General features: G+C 44.6%; 1 protein-coding gene across 5 annotated transcripts; it reads right to left on the bottom strand.

The window, feature by feature from the left end:
• Window positions 1-64: 64 nt before the first annotated feature.
• On the bottom strand, window positions 65-26,307 carry LOC143289778 (band 7 protein AAEL010189-like). Of its 5 annotated transcripts, none has more exons than XM_076598907.1 (10): window positions 26,207-26,260; window positions 25,958-26,007; window positions 14,198-14,365; window positions 12,431-12,543; window positions 9,978-10,050; window positions 9,123-9,205; window positions 7,291-7,494; window positions 3,803-3,858; window positions 1,943-2,021; window positions 65-1,588 (listed from the first exon to the last, which is right to left on the bottom strand). In XM_076598907.1, exons 3-10 carry the CDS (start codon window positions 14,250-14,252, stop codon window positions 1,403-1,405), a joined length of 849 nt encoding a protein of 282 aa, XP_076455022.1. In that variant the 5' UTR covers window positions 14,253-14,365; window positions 25,958-26,007; window positions 26,207-26,260; the 3' UTR covers window positions 65-1,402. The 5 variants fall into 5 exon arrangements, with proteins under 5 accessions (XP_076455022.1, XP_076455019.1, XP_076455020.1 ...); XM_076598904.1 differs by having other exon boundaries at window positions 26,158-26,256; XM_076598905.1 differs by lacking the exon at window positions 25,958-26,007 and having other exon boundaries at window positions 26,158-26,307.

Genomic DNA, 26,307 nt, shown 5'->3' with positions numbered 1-26,307 from the left:
CGATTTCATGGTGTGTTCTGCTGTATTACACAATGCACTCCAAATAAACTCCAACACCCATTCATTAAATATTGGTGGTATGATCCCATAAAGTTACAAAGTCAATTGTCATTCAGATGGGAAGAGCTTGTGAATTATGCCGATTCAAAGAAATATATATATATATATATAAAACACCCTCTACATGGATTGAAAAGAAACAAATAAAAATTCAAAAGGAATATTATGGAAAGAGCATTTTGAATTAAAAATTCCATTGCAACTAATACCAAAAGAGGTAAAATTACCACAAAGACCGTTCAAAAATGTACAACAAAGAACACCGTGGGTGTATTGACACACAATTTGAAAGAAAAGAAAAAAAAATTTATAAGCCTTGATTATAAAACAACAAACCACATGTCTAATGTTCTTGCGAATGACTGGCAGTACTACTATTTGTGTTAAACTTGGTCAAGTCTTTTTCTTATTTTTTTTCTGTTCTGCAAGATATTAATCATTAAATATGATACAAGTTTGTTCATATCTCAAGAATTTCATGTTCAAGTTCAGGCCTTGCATACATATATATACATGCATCACATGCATAAACAATGGTAAAAATGTACCAAGTCAGCAAAAACAAAGTACTCATTTGAATCATTAAAAAAACGAGCAAAATTTTGAAGGCCGCCTCATTTTCAAAATGAGTTGATGAAATTGTAGAACACGTTATTGGCTTCTGAACAAAATAAAAATTCAAAAAGTATGTCACTGTGCCATTTTCAAGGATACTTAAAAAACAAAAACAAAAAAAACACCTACACCGACATTATTGAAACAAACAAAAGTCACGTTGTGTGGCTTTCTGTTGGGTTGAAAAAGTCACATGGTTGCAACTCTCACATCACATAATTTTCTGGATAATTTTTTGTTCACTTGCTTTAATCATGAAAAACATGGACTCCAAAAATCTTGGGGATATTGTCACTGGAGGAGGCCTTCTTCCACTTTCGTGGGCTGCAACTCCCACGTACACTCGCAGATTGAAAGTCCAACGCTTTAACCACTTGGCTATTGCGCCCGTCATTGGAGGAGGCCATATGTTGATAAAATTCAATAATAATTAAACCAAAAATTTTTTACTTATTTTCTCATAAAACAATCATAATAAGCACAATATTCTTTTTGTCCCCCCTCTTTTCACACTTTTTTTCCTCACTGCATATCCACGCCCCTTTTAACAAATTATGCTCAGAGGACTTCAATTTTGATGTTCCTATTTGACCTTCACCCAACTGTTCATGATGTCCCAACATTACTGGAATAACAATAATACACTCATAAACACACACACAAAAAATTGACTTAAAAAAAAAATGCGTCGTAGTACTCTGCAGCGCCAAATCTCTGCTTGTCCTGTCTACTTCATGAATCCCTTCATCATTTCCAGGGGCAGGGGGAAGATGATGGTGGAGTTCTTCTCAGCGGAGATAGAGTTGAGGGTCTGCAGGTAGCGGAGCTGCAGGGCAGCGGGGGACTCGCTGATTATCTCGGCAGCTTCCTTCAAGGCACGCGAGGCCTTCTGCTCTCCCTCGGCGGCAATCACCTGGAATTTGGAGGGAAAACGGCAGATGAATAACTCTGATCAAAATAATGTGTGGCAATCACTTGGAATTTTGAGGGAAAACAGTTGTATTACTCTGATTTAGATAATGTGTATGGCAATAACCTGGAATTTGGAGGGAGGCAGATGAATAAAACTGATTAAAATAATGTGTGTGCTCACATGCACACACACACACACACACACAGAGTACACAAACATACTTGCCAACCCAGCATATTTTTTCCCCAGTACACCCATGCATGCAGCGGATTAACTTTCGTTGAGGGGATGGAGTGGGGCACTGATGCATCAGGGATACACACATAGACAAATGAACACACATGCACCACAGACCTTTGCTCTGGCTTCTCTGGCGGCTTCAGCTTCAGCAGCCATGGCCCTCTGCAGCTGCAGGGGCAGCCTCACATCCTTCCTGCAAATACAGTGTTAAATAAAACGTTAACTCTCTCCATACGAACAGCGAAAGACGACGTTAACAGCGTTTCACCCCAGTTACCATCATCAAAATATTGCAAGCGGAAGGTTCTAATACTGAAGAGGTGAATGTTGGCAAAGAATACCACAATTCTGATGACGGAAGCTAAAGGTTGGGTCATTCGGACACCCACTTGACATCCGAGGGTTCTGTGTAGAGGAGAAGAGAGGACTGGCCGTACTGAGTGAGTTAAAGGACTCTCTTTCTCTCTCTCTCTCACACACATGCATCAACATTTTCAAAGGACTTGGGTATAGAACTCAGTTTAAAAATAACAGAAACACACGGCTGAAAGTAAAGAAATGGAAATCAAAGAGGAAAAAACACACGAGCGCACACATATGGGTGGTATTCAAAGTCATACTACTCAGCTTAAAAACAAACAAAAAAAACCCCACTCAACTGAATGAAAATAAATGGAAATTAAGAGAAACACGCACACACACACACACACACAGTATTCAAAGTTAAACTACCCAGTCTAAAAATAATAAAAACACACAACTGAAAGAAAAGAAATGAATTGTAAGTAAAAAAACAAAAACAAAAATCCTCAGATAAACTTTCTTTGGAAAAAAAAGAAAGAAAATAATTAATACTTATCTAAAATTCTGCAATGTAGAAGAAATCCTGTTAAAAAAAAAAAAACAAAAAAAAAAAAAAAAGCGCATGCACACATACACAGACACACACACGACAACAATAAGAAGTACCCAACCAAACAATAAAATTTCTTCTTCTTCTTCTCAATGGTTTATTTTCAATTCATTACAAAGCGAGTTTGGCATGTATGCATTCATTCCCCTCAGCACACACACGCACACTCATACAATAAGTTCGGAGAATGGGTGAAGGATTGGCCATGCGGAGGAGGGAGGTGTATTGAGAAGAAGAAAAAACCCAAATCCCAGCAAACAATGGAAAAAAACAAAACAAAACAAAACCCCACCCCAGTACTGATCTAAACAGAACAAAAATATGCCAAGGAATTTTTTTTTTCTGGTGCTGCTCCATAAACTGCACTGTTACAGTGGCAATACTCCCCCCCCCCCCCTCCCGCTCATTGCGAGTCCCACATACACAGCAACTTCCCGGTTCATCTGTTGCAGTCCCAATGCTGGCAGTCCACAAGGAAACACTGATGTCAGGAGGCCACACACGACGGGCGCAATAGCCGAGTGGTTAAAGCGTTGGACTGTCAATCTGAGGGTCCCGGGTTCGAATCACGGTGACGGCGCCTGGTGGGTGAAGGGTGGAGATTTTTACGATCTCCCAGGTCAACATATGTGCAGACCTGCTAGTGCCTGAACCCCCTTCGTGTGTATATGCAAGTAGAAGATCAAATACGCACGTTAAAGATCCTGTAATCCATGTCAGCGTTCGAGGAAGCGAGAGAATCTGAGCGCGCTGGTTCGAATCACAGCTCAGCTGCCGATATTTTCTCCCCATCCACTAGACCTTGAGTGGTGGTCTGGACGTCAGTCATTCAGATGCACTCAGCACACGTAAAAGAACCCACGGCAACAAAGGGTTTGTTCCTGGCAAAATTCTGTAGAAAAAGTCCACTTTGATAGGAAAAACAACTAAAACTGCACACAGGAAAAAAGAAAAAAGGGTGGCGCTGTAGTGTAGCGACGCGCTCTCCCTGGGGAGAGCAGCCCGAATTTCACACAGAGAAATCTGTAGTGATAAAAAGAAATACAAATACAAATACTCACACTTCCACTCTCTCCACCTTGATACCCCAGGGGTCAGTGGCCTCATCCAGCGAGGTCTGAAAAAGAAAACGAAAAGAAAAGAAAATGAATTTAAAAAAACGACGGGCGCAATAGCCGAGTGGTTAAAGCGTTGGACTGTCAATCTGAGGGCCCCGGGTTTGAATCACGGTGATGGCGCCTGGTGGGTAAAGGGTGGAGATTTTTACGATCTCCCATGTCAACATATGTGCAGACCTGCCAGTGCCTGAACCCCCTTCGTGTGTATATGCAAGCAGAAGATTGAATACGCACGTTAAAGATCCTGTTATCCATGTCAGCGTTCGGTGGGTTATGGAAACAAGAACATACCCAGCATGCACACCTCCGAAAACGGAGTATGGCTGCCTACATGGCAGGGTAAAAACAATCATACACGTAAAAGCCCACTCGTGTGCATACGAGTGAACGTGGGAGTTGCAGCCCATGAATGCAGAAGAAGAAGAAGAAGAGAATTAAAAAAAAACAACAACAAAACTTAATAAAATCCAGCAAACTCAACCGGGAGAAAAGAAACAGGGAGAAAACGTTCTACTGAGTAGAAACGAGTTCACACTCGACCCAGTAGCCCTCCTGTCTAAAACTTTCTGTTTCAGTTACAAGGTGTCAAAGCGTGTGGGATGATCCATATGCTCTACACCACATCTTCTCCTTCTTCTTTGTTCATGGGCTGCAACTCCCACATTCACACGTATGTATGTGAGTGGGCTTTTACATGTATGGCTGTTTTTATCTCACCATGAAGGCAGCCATACTCCGTTTTTCGGTGGGGTGCATGCTGGGTATGTTCTTGTTTCCATAACCCACCGAACGCTGACATGGACTGAAGGATCTTTAACGTGAATATTTGATCCTCTCCTTGCGTATACGCATGAAGGGGGGTCAGGCACTAGCAGGTCTGCACACATGTTGACCTGGGAGACTGGAAAAGAATCTCCACCCTTTTCCCATCAGGCGCCGTTACTGAGATTCGAACCAGGAAGCCTCCGATTGAAAGTCCAACGCTTTAAACACTCGGCTATTGCCCCAGTCTACACCACATCAATACTTTGAATAAAATAGAGCAGATGCCTGACCTTAAACCCAACCCACTAGTCAGGCATAGAGAGCTTGTCATGGGTTTGTGTACAACAGTATTATTATTATTATCATTATTATCATTGTCATCATTATCATCATCATCATCATTATTATTATTATCATTATTATTATTATTGTTATTATTATTATCATCATCATCATCATCATTTACACCTAATCTTGAAAATAGGCCCTAGACGTTTACATATAGAACACACCAGTAAAAGTAAGGAAAAACTGAACACAAGATATCAAATACTACTAAAAAAATTATTCATCCCCCCCCACCCTCCCATACCCACCCACACAATACACACAAGCAAACGCACACACACACACACACACAAGTCATAGCACACAATCATAAACAGTACACAATCAAAAATACAACCAACAAATTCTGAAACTCTCAGACTCACCATATAGTCATTTGTACTGGGTGCACTGAAAAAGAACCCATGGCAACGAGGGTGTTGTCCTCTGGCAAAAATTCTGTAGATGAAATCCACTCTGATAGGTACACAAACATTCATGCCCTGCAATCAAGTCCTGACTAAGCGCGTTGGGTTATTATGAAGCTGGTCAGGCACATGTGGGGTGGCGCATATGGACCTGACCGAACGCAGTGACGCATCCTTGAGAAACTGACAACTGAAACTGAAACTTCACCCCACCTGCATCAAGTGACTACTGGTGGTCTCATGATCCAAGAGGATCTCAGCCCAGTTCTTGCCTCCTGCCAAAACCCCAAACCACCCCAACCCCTCATCTAACCGAACCACACCCATTCCCATAACACCCCCCCCAACCCCAACCGCCCCCGCACCCCTCCCACTCACCTGCATGAAGTGACTGATGGTCTCCTGATTTTATACAGGATCTCTACCAGAATCTTACCTCCCACCCAGACCCCAAAACCACCCCCAACCCCTCATCTAACTGAACCACACCCATTCCCATAACCCCCCCCCCCCCCCAACCCTAACCCCACCCCCCCCCCCCCCACTCACCTGCATGAAGTGACTGATGGTCTCCTGATTTTATACAGTATCTCCACCAGAATCTTACCTCCCAGCCAGACCCCAAACCACCCCAACCCCTCATGTAACCGAACCACACCCATTCCCATAACCACCCCCCCCCCCCAACCCTAACCCCACCCCCCCACTCACCTGCATGAAGTGACTGATGATGGTCTCCTGATTTTATACAGTATCTCCACCAGAATCTTACCTCCCACCCAGACCCCAAAACCACCCCCAACCCCTCATGTAACCAAACCACACCCATTCCCATAACCCCCCCCCCCAACCCCAACCCCCCGCCCCCCCCCACTCACCTGCATGAAGTGACTGATCGTCTCCTGATTTTATACAGGATCTCCACCAAATTCTTTACCTCCCACCCAGACCCCAAAACCACCCCCAACCCCTCGTCTACCCACCCGCACCCATCACTATCAGTTTCCCCCCCCCCCCCAACCCCTTCCTACACATCCCACTCTCCTGCATCAAGTGACTAATGGTTTCACGATCCGACAGGACCTCCGCTAGGTTCTTACCTCGCCACCCCCCCAAACCACCCCCCCAAACCCCACGTCTATCCACCCACACCCAACCCCATGACCACACCACCCCCACACACCAACCCCACTCACCTCTATGAAGTGACTGATAGTCTCCTGGTCGGACAGGATCTCGGCAAAGTTCTTACCTTCTCCCACCCCCTGAACCACACCCACCCCTCATCTAACTACCTGTACCCATCCCCACAACCATACCACCCACCCCACTCACCAGCGAATGGTCTCATGATCAGACAGGATCTCCACCAAATTCTTACCTCCTGCCAGTCCCCAAACCACACCCACCCCTCATCTAACTACCTGTACCCATCCCCACAACCATACCACCCACCCCACTCACCAGCGAATGGTCTCATGATCAGACAGGATCTCCACCAAATTCTTACCTCCTGCCAGTCCCCAAACCACACCCACCCCTCATCTAACTACCTGTACCCATCCCCACGACCATACCAATTACACATCCACCCACCCACCCCACTCACCAGCGAATGGTCTCATGATCGGACAGGATCTCCACCAAGTTCTTACCTCCTGCCAGTCCCCAAAATCACCCCCAACCCCTCGTCTACCCACCCGCACCCATTCCCATACCACCCACCCACCCACCCACCCACACAGACCCTTCTAACAGAATTACAGCCAAGGCTGGCGAAATTTGTTCACAAATGTTTCTCTTCTTAATATGCTCATGTTTATGTTTTATTGTGTCTTATAAACCCTAAGGTTTTATGACAATAAAATATTCTGTTCTATTCTATTCTGCTCTGTTCACACCCTCACTGACCTGCATGAAGTGACTGATGGTCTCGCGGTCCGACAGGATCTCAGCCAGGTTCTTGGTGCCCAGCACGTTCCTCAGGGTGGTGGCCGCCAGCAGCTGGGTGGAGCGGGCGGCGTTCTCCACGTTGTTGACCGAAGACACGGCGTCATGGATACGGAAGTACACCACGGCGTCCACAGCCACCGTCACCGAGTCCCGTGTCAGCACCTAGAGAAACGGGCGCAATAGCCGAGTGGTTAACTCACTCAGTACAGCCAGTCCTCTCTTCTCCTCTACACAGACCCTTCGGATGTCCAGTGGGTGTTTGAATGACCCAACCTTTAGCTTCCGTCGTCAGAATTGTAGTATTCTTTGTCAACATTCACCTCTTCGGTATAAGAGCCTTCTGCTTGCAATATTTTGATGATGGTAACTGGGGTGAAACGCTGTTAACGTCGTCTCTTTCGCCGTTCGTATGGAGAGAGTTAAAGCATTGCACTTTCAATCTGTGGTTCCCAGGTTCCAATCTCGGTAACGGCGCCTGGTGGGTAAAGGGTGGAGATTTTTCCGATCTCCCAGGTCAACATATGTGCAGACCTGCTTTTGCCTGAACCCCCCTTCATGTGTATACGCACGCAGAAGATCAAATACGCACGTTAAAGATCCTGTAATCCATGTCAGTATTCGGTGGGTTATGGAAACAAGAACATACCCAGCATGCATATCCCTGAAAATAATAATAATAATGGATACTTATATAGCACACTATCAAGAAATCTGCTCTAGGTGCTTTACAAAAACGCTTTTGTTAACATAAAACATTATATCTATGTTACATACACACACCAAAATGTGACTACACACACACACACACACTGCATACATACATTGTAACATACATGTGTATCTAACAGCTACCCTAACACATACGCACACATAGGCAGGCACAAACTTACATAAACATACGCATGGAGTATGGTTGCCTACATGGTGGGGTAAAAATGATCATACAGGTAAAAGCCCACTCATGTACATTTGAGTGAACATGGGAGTTGCAGCCCACGAACAAAGAAGAAGCAGAAGCGCCTGGGGAAACATTCCTGCGCAACAATGAAGACACCATTTCTTCTTCTTCTTCTGCGTTCGTGGGCTGCAACTCCCACGTTCACTCGTATGCACATGAGTGGGCTTTTACGTGTATGACCGTTTTTACCCCGCCATGTATGCAGCCATACTCCGTTTTTGGGGGTGTGCATGCTGGGTATGTTCTTGTTTCCATAACCCACCGAATGCTGACATGGATTACAGGATCTTTAACGTGCGTATTTGATCTTCTGCTTGCATATATACACACGAAGGGGGTTCAGGCACTAGCAGGTCTGCACATATGTTGACCTGGGAGATCGGAAAAATCTCCACCCTTCACCCACCAGGCGCCGTCACCGTGATTCGAACCCGGGACCCTCAGACTGACAGTCCAACGCTTTAACCACTCGGCTATTGCGCCCATCAAGTTATGTACCAAAGTTACATTTTAGTTTTGTTTGGATGCAAAAAGACTCTCCAACTTCCGGTAGTTAGTGTTAATTAATCAACCACTGACCCACTCTGCCTCGATGGATCTGTGTGATAAAAATAAAAAAACTAACATGGAGGCCTACATTTTGGCGTTAACAGGGGAGGAAGTTTTGAATTTTGCCTGCAACTTACTCGGTATCTTGCTGATCAGTTTGGAAGTTTTCAGATCATAAATTTTGAAATTTCTTCTTTGGCGATGTTATTCTTACCCTTACAAACAAATAGGTCGTCTGTGGGGAAAGTCAGGGGAGCTAACTAACAGCAATGAAGCGACTGACCTCTTGAGGTGGTACGTCAAAGGACACAGTTCGGAGGTCAACCTTACTGTACGAATCCATGCAGGGCAGGATGAAGAACATACCTGTTGAAGGGAAGAACGCACAACATGCATGTACATACGTAAATAATTCATCTCTGAACATTTGCTGATTACCGAGCATGGTTGCCTAAACAGGTATCAATGCATGTGTGCACACATTCACAGATACATACACACACTGCACTATACACATATGCACTATACTACATTACACTACACACACAAAAATACACTGCACACACTCTCACACACACATAATTCACACAAAAACATTATGTACATGCACACACACATGCTTTCCTATCTATAACTTTTTTCACACAAAAACATTATGTACATGCACACACACATGCTTTCCTGTCTATAACTTTTTTCGCAAGCACTCACAAACGGACACACATGATCTCTCTCTACCTCTCTCTCTCTCTCTCTCTCACAAACACACACACACTTGCTCTCTCTCTCTCTCTCTCTCTCTCTCACACACACACACACAAACACACACTCTATTTCTCTCTCACTCACACACACACACTTGCTCTCTCTCTCTCTCTCTCTCTCTCACACACACACACACACACACATAAAACACACACACACACACACACATGTAGGAAAAGAAGGATATGCAGACCAGAGACTTTTTTTAATTTTTATAATCTACCCCCCTCTCTATCTCCATCTCACACTCTCTTTCTTCTTCCTCAATGCAGTGTGTGTGTGTGTGTGTGTGTGTGTGTGGTGTGTGTGTGTGTGTGTGTGTGTGTGTGTGTGTGTGTTGAGAAATTTTTTATCAATATCAAAATAGACACACCTGGCCCTTTGGCACCACCGGACACCAGCCGACCCAGACGATAGATGACAGCTCGCTCGTATTCCTGTACAATCTGTCAACAACAACCAAATGCAGTGTGAGACATGTAGAATGTATACGCTGTGCATATATGTATCATAATATACATACAGCTTATGCATGCCAGTGTATGTGTGTTTATGTAAATGAATGTGTGTATGTGTGTGGGTGGTAGAAAGACTCTGTGTGTGTGTGTGTGTGTGTGTGCGTGTCCGTGTGTGTGTGTGTGTGTGTGTGTGAGTGAGTGAATGTGTGTGTGTGTGCATTTGTGCATGCATACATGTGTGCGTGCATGCGTGCATACATGTGAGTGTGTGTGTGTGGGTGGGGGGGATGCATTGATAAGTTTACTTTGGTCTTTATGTGTTCTGGACAGCTTGATAAAGCCCTAGTACATGGCGAAACCTTGTAAGAAACGAAATAAACAAATAATATAAACCCTGAGGGAACACCACCTGACATTTTGTTCTTTCAAACATATACATAAACATTTTTTCTTCTTCTGGAGGACATGGTACAATAATGCTGAATTCATAGCAAACGGCAATGTGTGTACATACAATGTAATGAACACCATTCGTAACAAAGAGGTCGTGCTTTCTTGCACAAGCACTTCCACAAATAAAAGCACTTCTTGAATAAAAGCTAATTTGTGTTTGCACATTTCTTCTGTCTTTGCTGCTGTGTGCACATGTCAAATGATTGGTATAAGGGACAGACCCGGCGCTTCCTTTTTTTGAGGAAGCGTCTGGGTTTGTTCCAATGTACTTTTTATATACCTGTGTGCTAGCTGAATCGGTAGCGTAAGCATCACTGACTTGAAGTTGTGTACCTTGTGTAATGGAGAGAGTTACCACTCTTTACTATTTGTTAAGCACTTCCACAGTTTACAAACCAAAAACAAAAATAAAACAGTTATCACTTATAATATTAACCACAGAATAACTGTAAACTTCTGGCTTAAACACTGATTTTTCAAAGGCATTCTTCAAGCTGTTTCATGGTGTACATGTGTGTCTTCTTCTTCTTCTTCTTCTGCGTTCGTGGGCTTCAACTCCCACGTTCACTCGTATATACGCGAGTGGGCTTTTACGTGTATGACCGTTTTTACCCCGCCATGTAGGCAGCCGTACTCCGCTTTCGGGGGTGTGCATGCTGGGTATGTTCTTGTTTCCATAACCCACCGAACGCTGACATGGATTACAGGATCTTTAACGTGCGTATTTGATCTTCTGCGTGCGTATACACACAAAGGGGGTTCAGGCACTAGCAGGTCTGCACATGTGTTGACCTGGGAGATTGTAAAAATCTCCACCCTTTACCCACCAGGCGTCGTCACCGTGATTCGAACCCGGGACCCTCAGTTCGAAAGTCCAACGCTTTAACCATTCGGCTATGGCGCCCGTCACACATGTGTGTCTGAAACAGCTGTTTGTGTGTTCAGTGAGAGGTGAGCCACTGTAAGACCATTATGCAGCCAGCATACTTTGAATTATATACTGGGTTTTTTTTTTTAACATTTCATGAAAGTTTCAGTTTCAGTTTCAGTAGCTCAAGGAGGCGTCACTGCGTTCGGACAAATCCATATACGCTACACATCTGCCAAGCAGATGCCTGACCAGCAGCGTAACCCAACGTGCTCAGTCAAGCCTTGAGAAAAAAAAAAAAAAAATGTTATAAAAAAAAAATAAATAAATAAGGGGTGAATAAATAATAGATAAATACATTAAAAAAAAACAACTACTACCACTACTAATAATATGTTTAAGGCGCAAAAACTTGATGAAATCAACTATAAGCGTACATAAATAAATAATAATTATAATATAAAGAAAACATATTTTCTTTTACAATTGGTTCTTAGTTAGCCAGGTTTTTTTTTAAAGTCAGCTTTGATAGGAAAGTTGATGGGCATAATAATAATTGAGCGGTTAAAGCGTTGGACTTTCACTCTGAGGGTCTCGGGATCAGATCTCGGTAACGGCGCCTGGTGGGTAAAGGGTGGAGATTTTTCTGATCTCCCAGGTCAACAAATGTGCAGACCTACTTGTGCCTGAACCCCTGTCATATGTATAGGCAAGCAGAAGATCAAATACGCACGTTTAAGATCCTGTAATCCATGTCAGCGTTCGGTGGGTTATGGAAACAAGAACATACCCAGCATGAACACCCCGAAGATGGAGTATGGCTGCCTTCATGGCAGTTACAGGTAAATAAACAAAAATGGTCATGCACATACAATTCTATACTGTATGCACAGTACAGCAATCCAATAACAGTCAAATACAAATACAGTACAATACAACTTATACGCTACCATACAACACCATACAATTAAACAATACAACACACAACACCTAAACAACACACACACACACCACAGTGCAACACAACTCAATACAGAGTATACTGACCTTGATGCAGACCATGAGAGAAAAGGGGAAGAAGAGGACGACCAGAACGTAGGACAGACCAGTCAGGACGTACCCACACAAGCCAATGTCTCCATCACCAATCTTGTTCTGGTCTGCTTCAAAACAAACCAGTATCAGTACCAGTATCAGTACAGGTACCAGTATCAGTACCAGTATCAGTATCAATAGCTCAAGGAGGCATCACTGCCTTCGGACAAATCCATATACACGCTACACCACATCTGCCAAGCAGATGCCTGACCAGCAGCGTAACCCAACGCGCTTAGTCAGGCCTTGACAAAAAAGAAAAAGAAAAAGATAATAGCAATAATAATGATAATAATAACGGTGATGATGATGATAATAACAATAATAATAATAAATAAAATAAAAAGACAATAATAAAAAACAAAACAAAAACTATGTATATATAGAAAATATACACACACTTGTATATAATACATATATATATATAGAGAGAGAGAGAGAGAGAGAGAGACAGAGAGAGAGAGAGAGAGACAGAGAGAGAGAGAGAGGTGTGTGTGTGTGTGTGTGTGTGTGTGTGTGTGTGTGTGTGTGTTTGTGTGTGTGTGTGTTTTGTATATGTAATTATATTGTTTTTGTTTATTATTCATTTATCGATTTACTTTTTTTTTTTCTTTTCTTTCTTTTTTTTAGTTTTAAAAAGAGAAATAAGAACATTACAGAGAAAACCAGGAAAAATTTTTTTTATTTTTAAAACAACTTATTTCAAGGCAAAACTTGGTGCTCTGGGCCAATTTAGTACAACTATACACCTGCATGTACATCCCCACGACCCAGTTGCATCGCTCGGACAGAAGAGCCTAGTATGGTCGTAATCCGCTACTAACTGTGTGTAGTATGGAACTGACCAATGGCGTAGTTCTGTCAACGTAGGCATTAATTTTAGTCACGTGTAACTGTCAAAAAATTAGAACCAAGCAATGCAATTGGCTCCACAGTTACATGCAGATTCTCATCTAGCTAATCAAAGACATAAAATACAGACAAAAAGCTCAACCTGCACACACACACACACACACACACACGCACATGCACGCACACACATGTACACATGCACTGCACGCACCTCTAAATCCCATATCCAAACAATTTCTTTTCTTTTCATTTTTTTTTTTTTTACACCTCAGAATTTCGGGACATTTTGTTTTCTGTATGTCAATGATGGTAAGTAATGATAAGGGTGATGACGATGCTGCTATGGAGGTCCATTTATGTTTGGGAGAGTCCTGCTTCACAAGGCTGTATATACCCTCATGCTATATCTACTACAAACCTGGATCATTTTCTAATGATTTTCATGGACCTACATTCTTAAGGCATGTACTATTTTTCAATCTCTAAAAACTTTTAAAACCTGTATGTATGGACCCTGAATATGCATACACACTATATATGACAATACCTTCTTTGGCCAACAGCAATGGGAATTCATTTACAACTTACACAGTTGTTTGTGAAGGACTATGACTCTCATACCAGGAGGCAAGATTGCACTGGCTCTTAGTGTTACAGCCTTGGGGGCTAGTTGGCCTTTGGGGGACCAGCCCAGCACCAATTATCTTAAAACCTTCCCTGCCAAAAGAGCAAAGATTAACCAGAGAGAGAGAGACACTCTCCACTGTAATCAAAGTTTAGCCCCGGATAATAAGGACAGCATGCTGTTGCCGCCAGCACTGTTCTGATGGTCATGGTCGAACATGACTGATTGTCAGGCTGTCATACCGTCTCTAGCGCTTGGATGAAACTTGATGGTTTCTTCTCGAGACGTGCTGGCCATGTTGACGACTGTGTCTCCGGGTGGTTGTTACTGTGAAAACGTGTATGGACTTGTCTGTCTCCCTCCCTTCTCGTGTCTTTGTTCTCTGTGGTGGTGCTGCTGCTGCTTGTTGCCTGGGACACAGAAATAATAATGATACTCACGATAATTATACTATAAAAAAAATAGTGATAATAATCATGATAACAATCATGATAATCATCATGATGATAACATTATATAATAATCAAAATGATGACAATCATAATGATAGTAGTAATAAAAATGATGATAATGATATAACAATAATAATGATAACAGAAGTATTTTATGCACTGCTGGATTTTGTACACTGACAACTCAAAGCGCTTACACACTATAGTCAAAGACTATAGTGAGATCAAGAAAAAAAAACTAATAAAAATTTCACTCACACACACACAAACATGTGTGTGTGTGTGTGTGTGTGTGTATCCTAAACTACAATGTGTGTGTGTGTGTGTGTGTGTGTGTGTGTGCTAAACTACAATGCTTAAGACACTGCAGACTGGGATTAGAGGCAGGGGAAGGGGAAAGAGGTTAGGCTTGATTCCAGACTTGAAAGAGCCTGAGTGCAGAGATTTGATGAAGCGATGCAAAACCTGCATGATGCAAAGGTACTTGCAGAGAAAAAACAAACAAACCCATGGACAAAGACAGCAAAAGAAGGGAGGGGTGTGGGGAGGGGGGCAGGGAGAGACAGAAGGAGGAGGGGGAGAGACAGAGACAGACAGGAAGAGAATGATTCATGGGCATAAGTGTTAATGAAGCCATTCACTGCTGTTGTATCCAAATAATTATGCATCTGGCCATCATATCGTATTATATATATTAGCTGCCACTGTATCCTCATCATTATGCATGTGGCCATTATAATCATCATCTATAATTATAAACAGCAAAGGTAGGGGGAAATATATGTCGTCTACATAGTACATGTGACAGACTAAAACACACACAATTGCTGAGCAGAGAGAAATAAATCTCTCTCTCTCTCTATGTATGTATGTACACACACACACACACACACACACACACACACACACATATATATATATATATAGACATAATTTTGTAAACTAAAATTATGGCTAATTATCTTCACACGAAATCATGAACCACTTAAAAATGATACTTATTCCTTGACGCTTTCACTATAAAACTCCAGATAAAATGTATAATCTGCACTTTGCTGATTTGAACTTAATCAGTCCACTCCTGGGTAGATTAAAGAAACACACACTCACACGGGTTGACAGGGATGTTTGATGTGTTTGTCATTTGTGGGGACTATAAGATCATCATCGAGGAAGAGTGTGAGAGATCAAATCAATGGCCTCTTACATGCAGCTTGAATGTTCGTTTCTCTGCAAGAGAGACGGCAGTACGGTCAAGTTATCTCCCTTCAACCGCTTGTTACGAAAGTACAACTGAGCTATCGGGGACACAAGTTTCCGGGGAGTGATGATTAATTTATAAGTAGGCCTTTGAAGCATTCTTTGTTTAATATTCCCGCCTTTTGAGGCGTAGAAATATCTGCCTGTATTTTTTCTATATACCAAACTAACTTGGCCCCCTTTTTTTTTCTTCTTTTTTTTTTGCATAAGGTTTGGGATCCTGATAGATCGATATTATATCAATTAATTTTTGTGAACAGAATTTCACGATTTTCGGACGGGGTCTGCAATGCTCTCTCTCTCTCTCTCTTTCTCTCTCCATCCATTCATCTACAAATACTACCAACCTTATCTCCCTACAGGAGCGGAGAGAGACAGAGACAGACAGACAGAGAGAAGATGCCTGGAATGACATGCAGACGGGCAGACCGAGTGAGCGTGCACACGCGCGCGCGTGTGTGAGTGACTATGTGTGTGTGACTGTGTATGTGCGTGCGCGCGCGCGCATGTGTGTGTGTTACTCTGTGTGTGTGTGTGTGTGTGTGTGTGTACGCACGCAAGTTTGTGCACAGGCATTAGTTTCGTATCATACTGCCCCAGTACTTTAATGACCTCACCACTGATTTGAAAAGATTCAACTGTGATGGACTGAGGACGGGTGATTTGGAGGAGGGGGGGGGGGGATAAGTGGGGTGTGGGAAGGGGGGGGGGGGGGGGCAGGACCGCAGAGTGAGTATCGTGGCGATTCTGTTGAACCCCCCACCCCCTCCCCTACCTCCTCTCTCTCTCTCTGACGGACGACACTCCCCACCCACCTGGCGGGACATTCGATCTCTTCCTGGGTTGTCTCGACTGTGGGTATTCTAAAATAAATGTGAGTCTGACCCCGGCTAATCTGGCATCCTCGTCTCTCTCATGTGTAATGCATCCGACTATACCGCGGTACCAAGCCATGGTCTTGACTCAGTTTTAGTTTCAGTTTCAGTAGCTCAAGGCGTCACTGCGTTCGGACAAATCCATATACGCTACACCACATCTGCCAAGCAGATGCCTGACCAGCAGCGTAACCCGGCAACGCGCTTTGCCAGGCCTTGAGAAAAAAACCCAAAAAAACAAAACAAATAATAATAAATAAAATATAATAAAAAAAGAAAAAGAAAAAAAAAAGAATAAATAAATAAATAAATAATAAATAAATAAATATGTCTTGACTCCATGTAAACACAGTCTCCGCTTGGTTTTCTATCTCCACAAGATGGCGGACGGCACGCGCTGCCAGTGTCAAGGACGTGACGTTAATCTTTTCGCAACCCGTACATAGCTCTTTTCCCCACCCACCTAACAACCCCAGTCTCCCCTCTCCCAACTGTCCTCCACCCACGTACGTACCCTCACCACTCTCCCTCCGTTCCCCCCCACTCTCCTCAGCTGCCTCCCCTTCACACACCCACAAACCACCACCAATATGTATGTATCTCACACACCCAGCACAAGAACCTCTTCCTCAGAGTACTACTCCACGGACTCGACAATACGTCCGTGGAACACTCCAGCACCCTTCCCCCCCGCCCCCCCCCCCCAACATCCACCACCACCACCACCAACTATCCACGCCCTCTCCCCCCTCCGCACCCCCTTCTCCTCCCCCTCCATCCCTCCTAAAGTGTGATCCACACCACATCCTCACTATTATCCCTCCTCTCCCCAAACTGAATTCTGCATGTCCACTCACTCATATATATATATATATATATATATATATATCTGTCCCCACCCCACCTCCACACTCCTTCGACTTGCACTTCCACCCACATCCACCACCACCACCACACCCCTTTTCTGCACACCCACCCACATCCACCACTACCAATTCCCCCCCCCCCCCCCCCCCCACCCTCCACCCTCTTATCGACTCCCACACACACATAACCACCACCACCATCACAAATCTCCCATCCTCTGATAGGCACCCACACAAAGAGCCCCCCCTCCTCTCCCCCCCCTCCTCAACCCCCCCCCCCTCCTCCCCGCCATTCATCACCACCACAACTTCCACGTCAACAGATCGACAACCAAACCGCGTAGCGCTGACAAAGACAGAAAGCTCGACGAACGCTCGGCACAACACAACACCTGCCCGTCCACATGTATACCCGTGCAGTGCGCGGCGTTAGTGGCGTTAGGGGACCGGGAACCTGTATGGTCAATGGCCTGTCAATGTGTCAAGCATGAAGGACTCTCTTCACTAATGGACACCCAGCAGCGCCCACGAAACCTACACCCCATCCCCCACCTAAACACCTCACCCGGATAAAAAGGGAGAGATAAAATCATCTCACACACAAATGGATATATATATATATATATATATATATCACCAACAATCTTCACCATCTGGATACGTCATCCTTGGGTCAAAGGTCAGCACGCACGCACGCACACACACCACAAATTTTACCATCCAAATACTTCACACCTGGGTCAAATTCATCGCGCGCGCGCACGCACACACACACACACACAAACGGACAAAGGTTAAAGGTCATAATTATGGCCTTTGAAAGCCGATGGGGCAGTGAATTGAACTGAACTGAGTGAAAATATATTTGTAATGTAATTTTTTGTCAGAACAGATTTCTCTGTGTTCAATTCAGACGGCTGGAGATCTCATCGTCAAAGTGCAACACAACCTTTTTTCTCTCAATCTTTTTTTCTGTCTCTAAGCGTATCATATGGATTTTGTTCTGCTATCAGTGTGAAATTTTCCGCAAAGAATTTCACCTGGGACAACCCTTTCGGTGCCATGGGATCTTTTACAGACGCTGTACTGTACACAGGACCTCAGTTTACCGTCTTATCTGAAAAAAAGTGCAGCATGCACTTAGCGCACGTAAAAGAACCCACGGCAACAAAAGGGTAATACCTGGCAAAATTCTGTAGAAAAATCCACTTGGATAGGAAATCAAACAAAACTGCACGCAGGAACAAATACAGAAGAAAAAAAAGAAAAAAAAAAGGTGGTGCTGTTGTGTAGCGACGCGATCTCCCTGGGGAGAGCAGCCCGAATTTCACACAGAGAAATCTGTTGTGATAAAAAGAGAAATACAATACAACCTTGGCCTTCCTTGACAAAAAAAATGAACAAACAATGTGGCCAGGAAAACAAAATGATCAACAACTAGTAAAGAGTGCTAACTCTCTCCCTTCACAAACTACACACCTTCCAAGTCTGCTGCTTCCGATTCAGCAAGCACACAAGTAAATAAAAGGTACACACTGGAACTTCTTCTTCTTCTTCTTCTGCGTTCGTGGGCTGCAACTCCCACGTTCACTCGTATGTACACGAGTGGGCTTTTACGTGTATGACCGTTTTTACCCCGCCATGTAGGCAGCCATACTCCGTTTTCGGGGGTGTGCATGCTGGGTATGTTCTTGTTTCCATAACCCACCGAACGCTGACATGGATTACAGGATCTTTAACGTGCATATTTGATCTTCTGCTTGCATATACACACGAAGGGGGTTCAGGCACTAGCAGGTCTGCACATATGTTGACCTGGGAGATCATAAAAATCTCCACCCTTTACCCACCAGGCGCCGTCACCGTGATTCGAACCCAGGACCCTCAGATTGACAGTCCAACGCTTTGACCACTCGGCTATTGCGCCCGTCACACACTGGAACAAACCCAGACACTTCCTCAAAAACAGGAAGCATCGGGCTTGTCCCTATGTCGATCATTTGACACACATGTGCACACAGCAGCAATGATAGAAGAAAATGTGCAAACACAAGTTAGCTGTTATTCAAGACATAGGTCTTCCCTGAAACCCTACACAAACCCTACCAACCAAATACTTCGCCCCAGGTTAAAACCACACAGACACACTCTCTCCCTCTCTCAATTAGTCTACATTATATCTCATGATGTTCTCAGCTAACACACACACACACACACACACACACAAATGCACACATGCAACAACAACAAAAAAAACCCCAAAAAACACAAAAAAACAAACCACATCTGGTTATGAGTAGTGCTAAATATAATTATGATTGATTACTTGCAGGAAATTCAGCACCATTGATTTTGACCATACCCCCAGGAAGAAGAGAATGCAAGTTCCCCAAGTGGTCCTCAACTTTTTGTGAATCCTGTACATTATTGACAGACCATGGTAGAAACCCACAGTCAGTTGCTTATCCTGAACACACAGAATGTATGCTCTGGCATAGCCAGTGCAAGCACCAGCCGTGCCCATTATCAACATGTGTGTACAAATATATATATATATATATATATATATATATATATATACAATTACATTGTGTGTTGGTCCTACAATGGGCAGGAGTGTCAACACAATAGAAGAAAGCATTAACCCCATAAGCGCTGAATCTTTGATGGAATGGGATCACCGTGGGCCCTGAATTTGAAGCGAATTTACTACATTTTGTGAACTTGCAGTGGTGTCATTTATTTTTGCCGATCGTGCAATCCCAAGAAGAAAGATTCTAAATAGATCATCACAACAACAAAGCCCATAAGCTCTAACATATCATCTCAGTAAGGTGTGAGGGACCTTCACAGACGAGCGTATCAGTCAACAGCAATCATAGGGTTAATAATAATTTAAATATATATATAAAAGGAAAGAGAAAAGAAATGGCAGCTAACTATCCACCCTTTTTAAGTACTGCACACACACACACACACACACACACACACGCCCGCCCGCATGCACACACACACACACACACAGACAGCAACAAAAATGCTCCCTGCCAAAGCAAAGGAGAAGCTAGAGCGTTGATAAGTGGCTGGTCTATTGCGAAAACATGTTGACAGGAAACCAGCTCATGGTGAGTTTCTGCATGCTTAATATCTACTTACCTACTTAAGGGGAAAAAAGGTGTCTCCAAACAGCCGCAGTGGCGAAGTGGTTAGCGTCGCGGACTGACGGCTGGGAGGACGCGGGTTCGAATCCCAGCGGAGGTGGGTTTTTCGGCCCGTGGCCGGCTCCTACCCAGAGTTGAGTGTGCTGTGGGCTTAAATGGGGAGACTGGGACCACACAGTCGAGTGTCATCCACTTCAAGGATGCGTCTTTGGGTGTGTTGTTCTAATTACCTGCCCAACACTGCAAGTGTCTGTATCTCTCGGGCCTGGTTAACGCCGGGATATCATTATGACAGGAAGCGTAGAATACAGCCTTGTCACGCAGTCCCAAACCAAAATGGACTTCCATAGCAACATCGTCATCATCATCGTCATCCTCCTCCTCCTTCGTCGTCATCAATATAAACAAAATAGTCTCAGAGTCTGTGGCCTTTCATGCCCTGCTCTCATGGTGACCTCAGTTTCGATACCCCTCCACTTCCGTGCTTGGGGTGAGTTCTGTCAATGTCGTCAGTGTCGGCAGATTCATGGGGGGCTGTTGTTTGAGGGACGTGGTGGCGGTCTCCACTCTGGGAGGGACACTCACTCAGTCTGGCTCCGCGACAAAGCCATTATTGTCGTTAGTAGGGGGGATTAGTAGGTGGTGTCCTAAGTACGTTAAAACAGAACAGGCACCACTGAACACCACCGAAGTGACTCAGCAGCAGTGCAGGGTCTCCTCTGGTGTGTGCCAGACTCCTGGCGACCTAACATCGATGGTTCCCTGTGGACTGCCGACGCAGGAACTGCAAAGGACGAACCCGGGTGTGGCCGTGTATGGGGGAATCTAAATGAGCGACGTGGGAGTAATGCCACTGAAACGGTGCAGATGATGGGGCAGCAAAAAAAAAAGAAAAAAGAAAAAAAAAAGGTGTCTCCATATCTAAGTCCATCCATGCAACCCATCTCCATATGTCTATATCTTCTTGTTTTCTTTCTTTTTTTTTCCTTTGTATTTTTCAAAAGATTTTTGTCTTGTCTATATACCTCTTCTCAATTTAAAAATATGCCAATATACTTGTGCACGCTATATTATGCACACACACACGCACACACACACACACACAGAGCTACACACACACAACAGCAACAACAACAACACACACAGAGACTCACTCACACACACACGTGCGCGCAAACACACACACACACACACACAGAGTGACGCTGGAACACCTGCCTTGCACGGACAGTCTGTCTTTGTACAGCTGCTCTGGACACTGAGAGCGGCACGCTGGTTCAATGCTGACTTGTTTACCTCACTGGTGACCTGGTTTCGTGTGTGGCGCCGGCTGTGCGTGCGTGCGTGCGTGCGTGTGTGTGTGTGTGTGTGTGTGTGTGTGTGTGTGTCTGTCTCAGTGTCTGTCCAGTCTGTCTGTGCGTGCGCGCGTGAGTGTGTGTGTGTGTGTGTGTGTGCGCGCGCGCGCGTGTGTGTGTCACTACGCGTATGTCTGTGTGTGGTGTGTGTGTGTGCACGCTTGAGCGTGCGTGTGCGGTGTTGTGCCGTGAGAGAGAGAGAGAGAGTCAGAGACACATAGACAGAAACAAACAGAGACAGAGAGCGAGAGACAGACAGAGACAAAGATAAAGAAAGAGAGAGAAAGAAAGAGACAGACAGACAGACAGAGACACAGACAGACAGACAGAGACGGAGAGATAGCACGTGCAATGAAGCAGGCACATCTCGTGCCGATGTAGGTCAGTGCTGGTCTATAGCCAGCTCGTGCACTGAATCAACACTTTGCCGTGAAACACGAAACAAAGGAACTGGGCATCTGCAGAAGGTAAATGTGTCTGCACCACAACAGTGCAATGGCTTGCAGTTCCAGTTTCTGTATCCAAAAGGAGGCGTCACCGTGACTGCGTTCGGACAAATCCATATACGCTACACCACATCTGCTACTAGGCAGATGCCTGACCAGCAGCATAACCCAACTGCCGCGCTGGGTCAAGCCTTGAGTGAATGTTCATATACACATGTTTGTGTACCTATGAGAGTGGGTTTCTTCTACATAATTTTGCCAGAGGACAACACGTACTCTCGTTGCCATGGGTTCTTTTTCAGTGCACTAAGTGCGCGCGTGCTGCCGCGGTACACGGGACCTCGGTTTACTCGTCGTCTCATCCGAATGACTAGGCGCTCAGTTTGATTTTCCAGTCAAACTTGGGAGAAAGGGCGACTCTCGCGGGATTCGAAGCCACACCCTCATACTGAGACTTTCTTTATTGGCAGCTGAGCGTCTTACTGACCATTTTGCCCCCTTCCTCCTAAATGGTTTACACGTTTGGGTATTTGCAATTTTTCCACACAAAATTCCTGCTCTACAAGTCACTGGTGGTCTCCATCCTCTTATATGGATGTGAGACATGGACACTGATGGCAGAAACAGAAAGAAGAATCCAAGCATTCGAAACCAAGTGCTTGAGGAGACTACTACACATCTCCTACAAGGAGCACAAGACCAATGACTATGTGCGGAACCTGGTCAGCAACCTTGTTGGACCCCAAGAACCACTGTTGGCGACTGTCAAACGACGAAAGATGGCATGGTTTGGTCACGTCATACGACATAACACCCTCTCCAAAACCATCCTGCAAGGGACTGTAGAGGGAGGGCGCAGACGGGGGCGGCAGAGAAAGAGCTGGTTCGACGACGTCAAGGAATGGACCAAAATGACGATGCCAGATCTCCTCACGACGGCTGCCGACAGAACGGCGTGGCGAGCTATGGCATCTTCCTCTTGTCCCCCCAACGACCCCAGCGGTCGAGGGAATGAGTGAGTGAGTGAGTGAGTATTTGCAATACTCTTTCTTCTTCCGAGCTCAACGCACTGTCAATAATTATAAACCCCGTTCCCTGTATACATCTCTGTAACACGTGTTCTGATTGGCAATGGTGCACTAGCAAACAGTCTACTGGAATGGAGCCGAGTCCAAGCGGCATTCGTGCCAGACGAGAAAGCGAGTGGTGCATGGGTTTGAATCGTCCTAAAATGGTGTCGGGATTGTCAACACCCACCCCCCACCCCAACCCCCGCACTGGACCTGACTTAAGGGGGTGGTTTACTGGTGAGGGGTTTGTCACGAGATGACTGAGACGATGAACTCAAGCCGTGAGGTCATTCACTGCCGGACGCACTTTGCGCATTCGTAAAAGAATCAGTCCAGGGCAATGAATGTGTTGTCCCTGGCAAAATTCTGAAGAAAAATCAACTTAGATTTTGATGATTAAACAAATACACTTGTCGACCGAATAAACAAACAAATAAATAAGTAGATAAATAAAGAAGGAAGGAAAGAAGAAGAAGAAGGCAGGGCATTATGGCAATAATAATAATAGTGGCATTTATATAGCGCTGAATCTTGTGCAGAGACAAATCAAAGCGCTTTCGCACCAGTCATTCACACGCATGCATAACTCTAAAACTGGAGAAACTGAAGACAAGGAAGAGGCAGGGAAGGGAGGCTATTTTGTGAAGAGGTGGGTTTTAAGGCCAGACTTGAAAGAGCCGAGTGTGGAGACTTCACACACACACACACACACACACACACACACACATATATATATATATATATATATATAAGTACTGCACACAAGTGCACTTAAGTCCATGGTAGGTCGACTGACCAAAAAGATAGCCTACATACCTACTGGCTTTGGGTGATTATTGTCAGGGAGATCATAAGCTAGTGATTACAGGTCCACATGATACTGACAGATAGCGCATTTGACAACGAACTTGACCAGCCCACAGTAATATGCAGCTCCTGTGTCATATAATGTATAGCTGACGAAGATTGGAAATTATACTAGTAGCTAAACATAATTATATCAGCAGCTATAATAAAGAAGAGACCTACTCATGGACTGCTGCGAACGGGAATCCCAGCCCCAATCATCCCCCCCCCCACACACACACACACACAACCCCCCACCCCCACACACACACCTCTCTCTCTCTCTGAGTCTCTCTCTTGGTGATGGTGGTAGTCACTGTAGTATGTTGCACTCGCCACACGTAGATTTCAGAGGCAGTAACAATACTGTACCTTTTGAACACCCGGATGTTTCTGGAACTTCTATTCTGATGATCTCTCTCTCTCTCTCTCTCTCTGACTCACTGTCCTATCCATCTGTCAATCTTAGCGTGTGTGTGGGGAGGGAGGGGGTGCTGTCAGACGGTGTGTGTGTGCACGCGTGTGTGTGTATGTATGTGTGTGCGCTCGCGTGCGTATATGCATGTGTGTGCTTGGGTGTGTGTGTGGGGGGGGGGGGGGGGGGGGCGGGGTTCTTCATTATGTATACCCTTCTGCATGAATACCTTTTCCTTTCATTTACTGTGTGTGCTATTTGTAATAGATGTAGATTAGCAAGGGCAGATGGGAAGAATAGGCTATGCCTAAAACCTTAATCCTTGAATAAAAACGTTTTGAGTTCTGAGTTCTCAGTCTCCAGCAACAAGAATGTTATGAACATTATCCCTCTTTCACGTCCCCCATTTCACACTAACTTGAGCGTTGAGTGCTAGAAAAAAATCATGACTAAAACATGGGAGACACAGAGAGAGAGAGAGAGAGAGAGAGAGAGAGAGAGAGAGAGAGAGAGTGAGACGGACAAACACGTTTAACAGACACGACTTGAATTTTAAAGCAATAAGTAGGCTATAGTTCGAATGACTTTATAATCACCTCTGAGACTGTATAATTATTGTATCCCTGTAAGTTGGTCTTATTTTATAAATTTATCATGGTTTTGATCAGTCCAGCCCAACACGGAAAAAAAAACCGTAGTGTAAAAGTTCTGACGTCAAGCGCCTGTACCAGTTGTGTGTGTGTGTGTGTGTGTGTGTGTGTGTGTGTGTGTGTGTGTGTTCCAGATAAAACAGTCGCCTGCAGATCCAAGTGACATCACGGCCAATGAAAAACTGACAGCGATAGTGACAAATGAAAGCATGGATTTTCTATAAGCGCCCGCGGACGTACACACACACACACACACACACATATACACACGCTCATTCGCACCGACTGGACGTATTTAATGTGTATGTATGTGTGTGTGTGAGTGTGTGTGTGTGTGCGCGCACACACACACACACACACACACACACACACACACACAGAACATACACTGATCCACGTTCACACGCGTACTAGTAAGCGGATACCAAGCGCAAACACACACACACACACACACACACACACAAAACACACAATTTAACATACACTGACGCACATTCACATGCGCACAAGTATGCGGATAACACACACACACACACACACACACACACACACACACACACACACAGCTCAAACATAATAATCATCATCATCATCATCACCACTTACCGAATGATTGCGCGCGCCTGTGCCTTCGCTCTCACCAACCTGTCCACCCCCTAGAAAAAAAACAACAACCAACAACACAAAACCGATCACCCCGACCAATGCACACTGGACTCGCTGTTCCTGTCAAACCAACAGACAGGTCTCCAACAAAATGATATATACACACAACAGACCAAGAGATACGATATTCATATACGTACTGACACTCCCTTGTTTCGGAACACAATGCACGACGAGGCTGATGATTACCTTTGGAACTGCGAAGTCGCTATTTCCGACAACCAACACTCACACTCACGCGCTTCAGATTTTCCAAGCTCGACAACTAGGCCTACCGGCTGATTTCGGAA

This window comes from Babylonia areolata, chromosome 14 (assembly GCF_041734735.1).
Source record: "Babylonia areolata isolate BAREFJ2019XMU chromosome 14, ASM4173473v1, whole genome shotgun sequence".
NCBI classification, from domain to species: domain Eukaryota; kingdom Metazoa; phylum Mollusca; class Gastropoda; order Neogastropoda; family Buccinidae; genus Babylonia; species Babylonia areolata.
The sequence above is the reverse complement of the archived record's forward strand: the minus strand, read 5'-3'. Positions and strand labels throughout refer to the sequence as shown.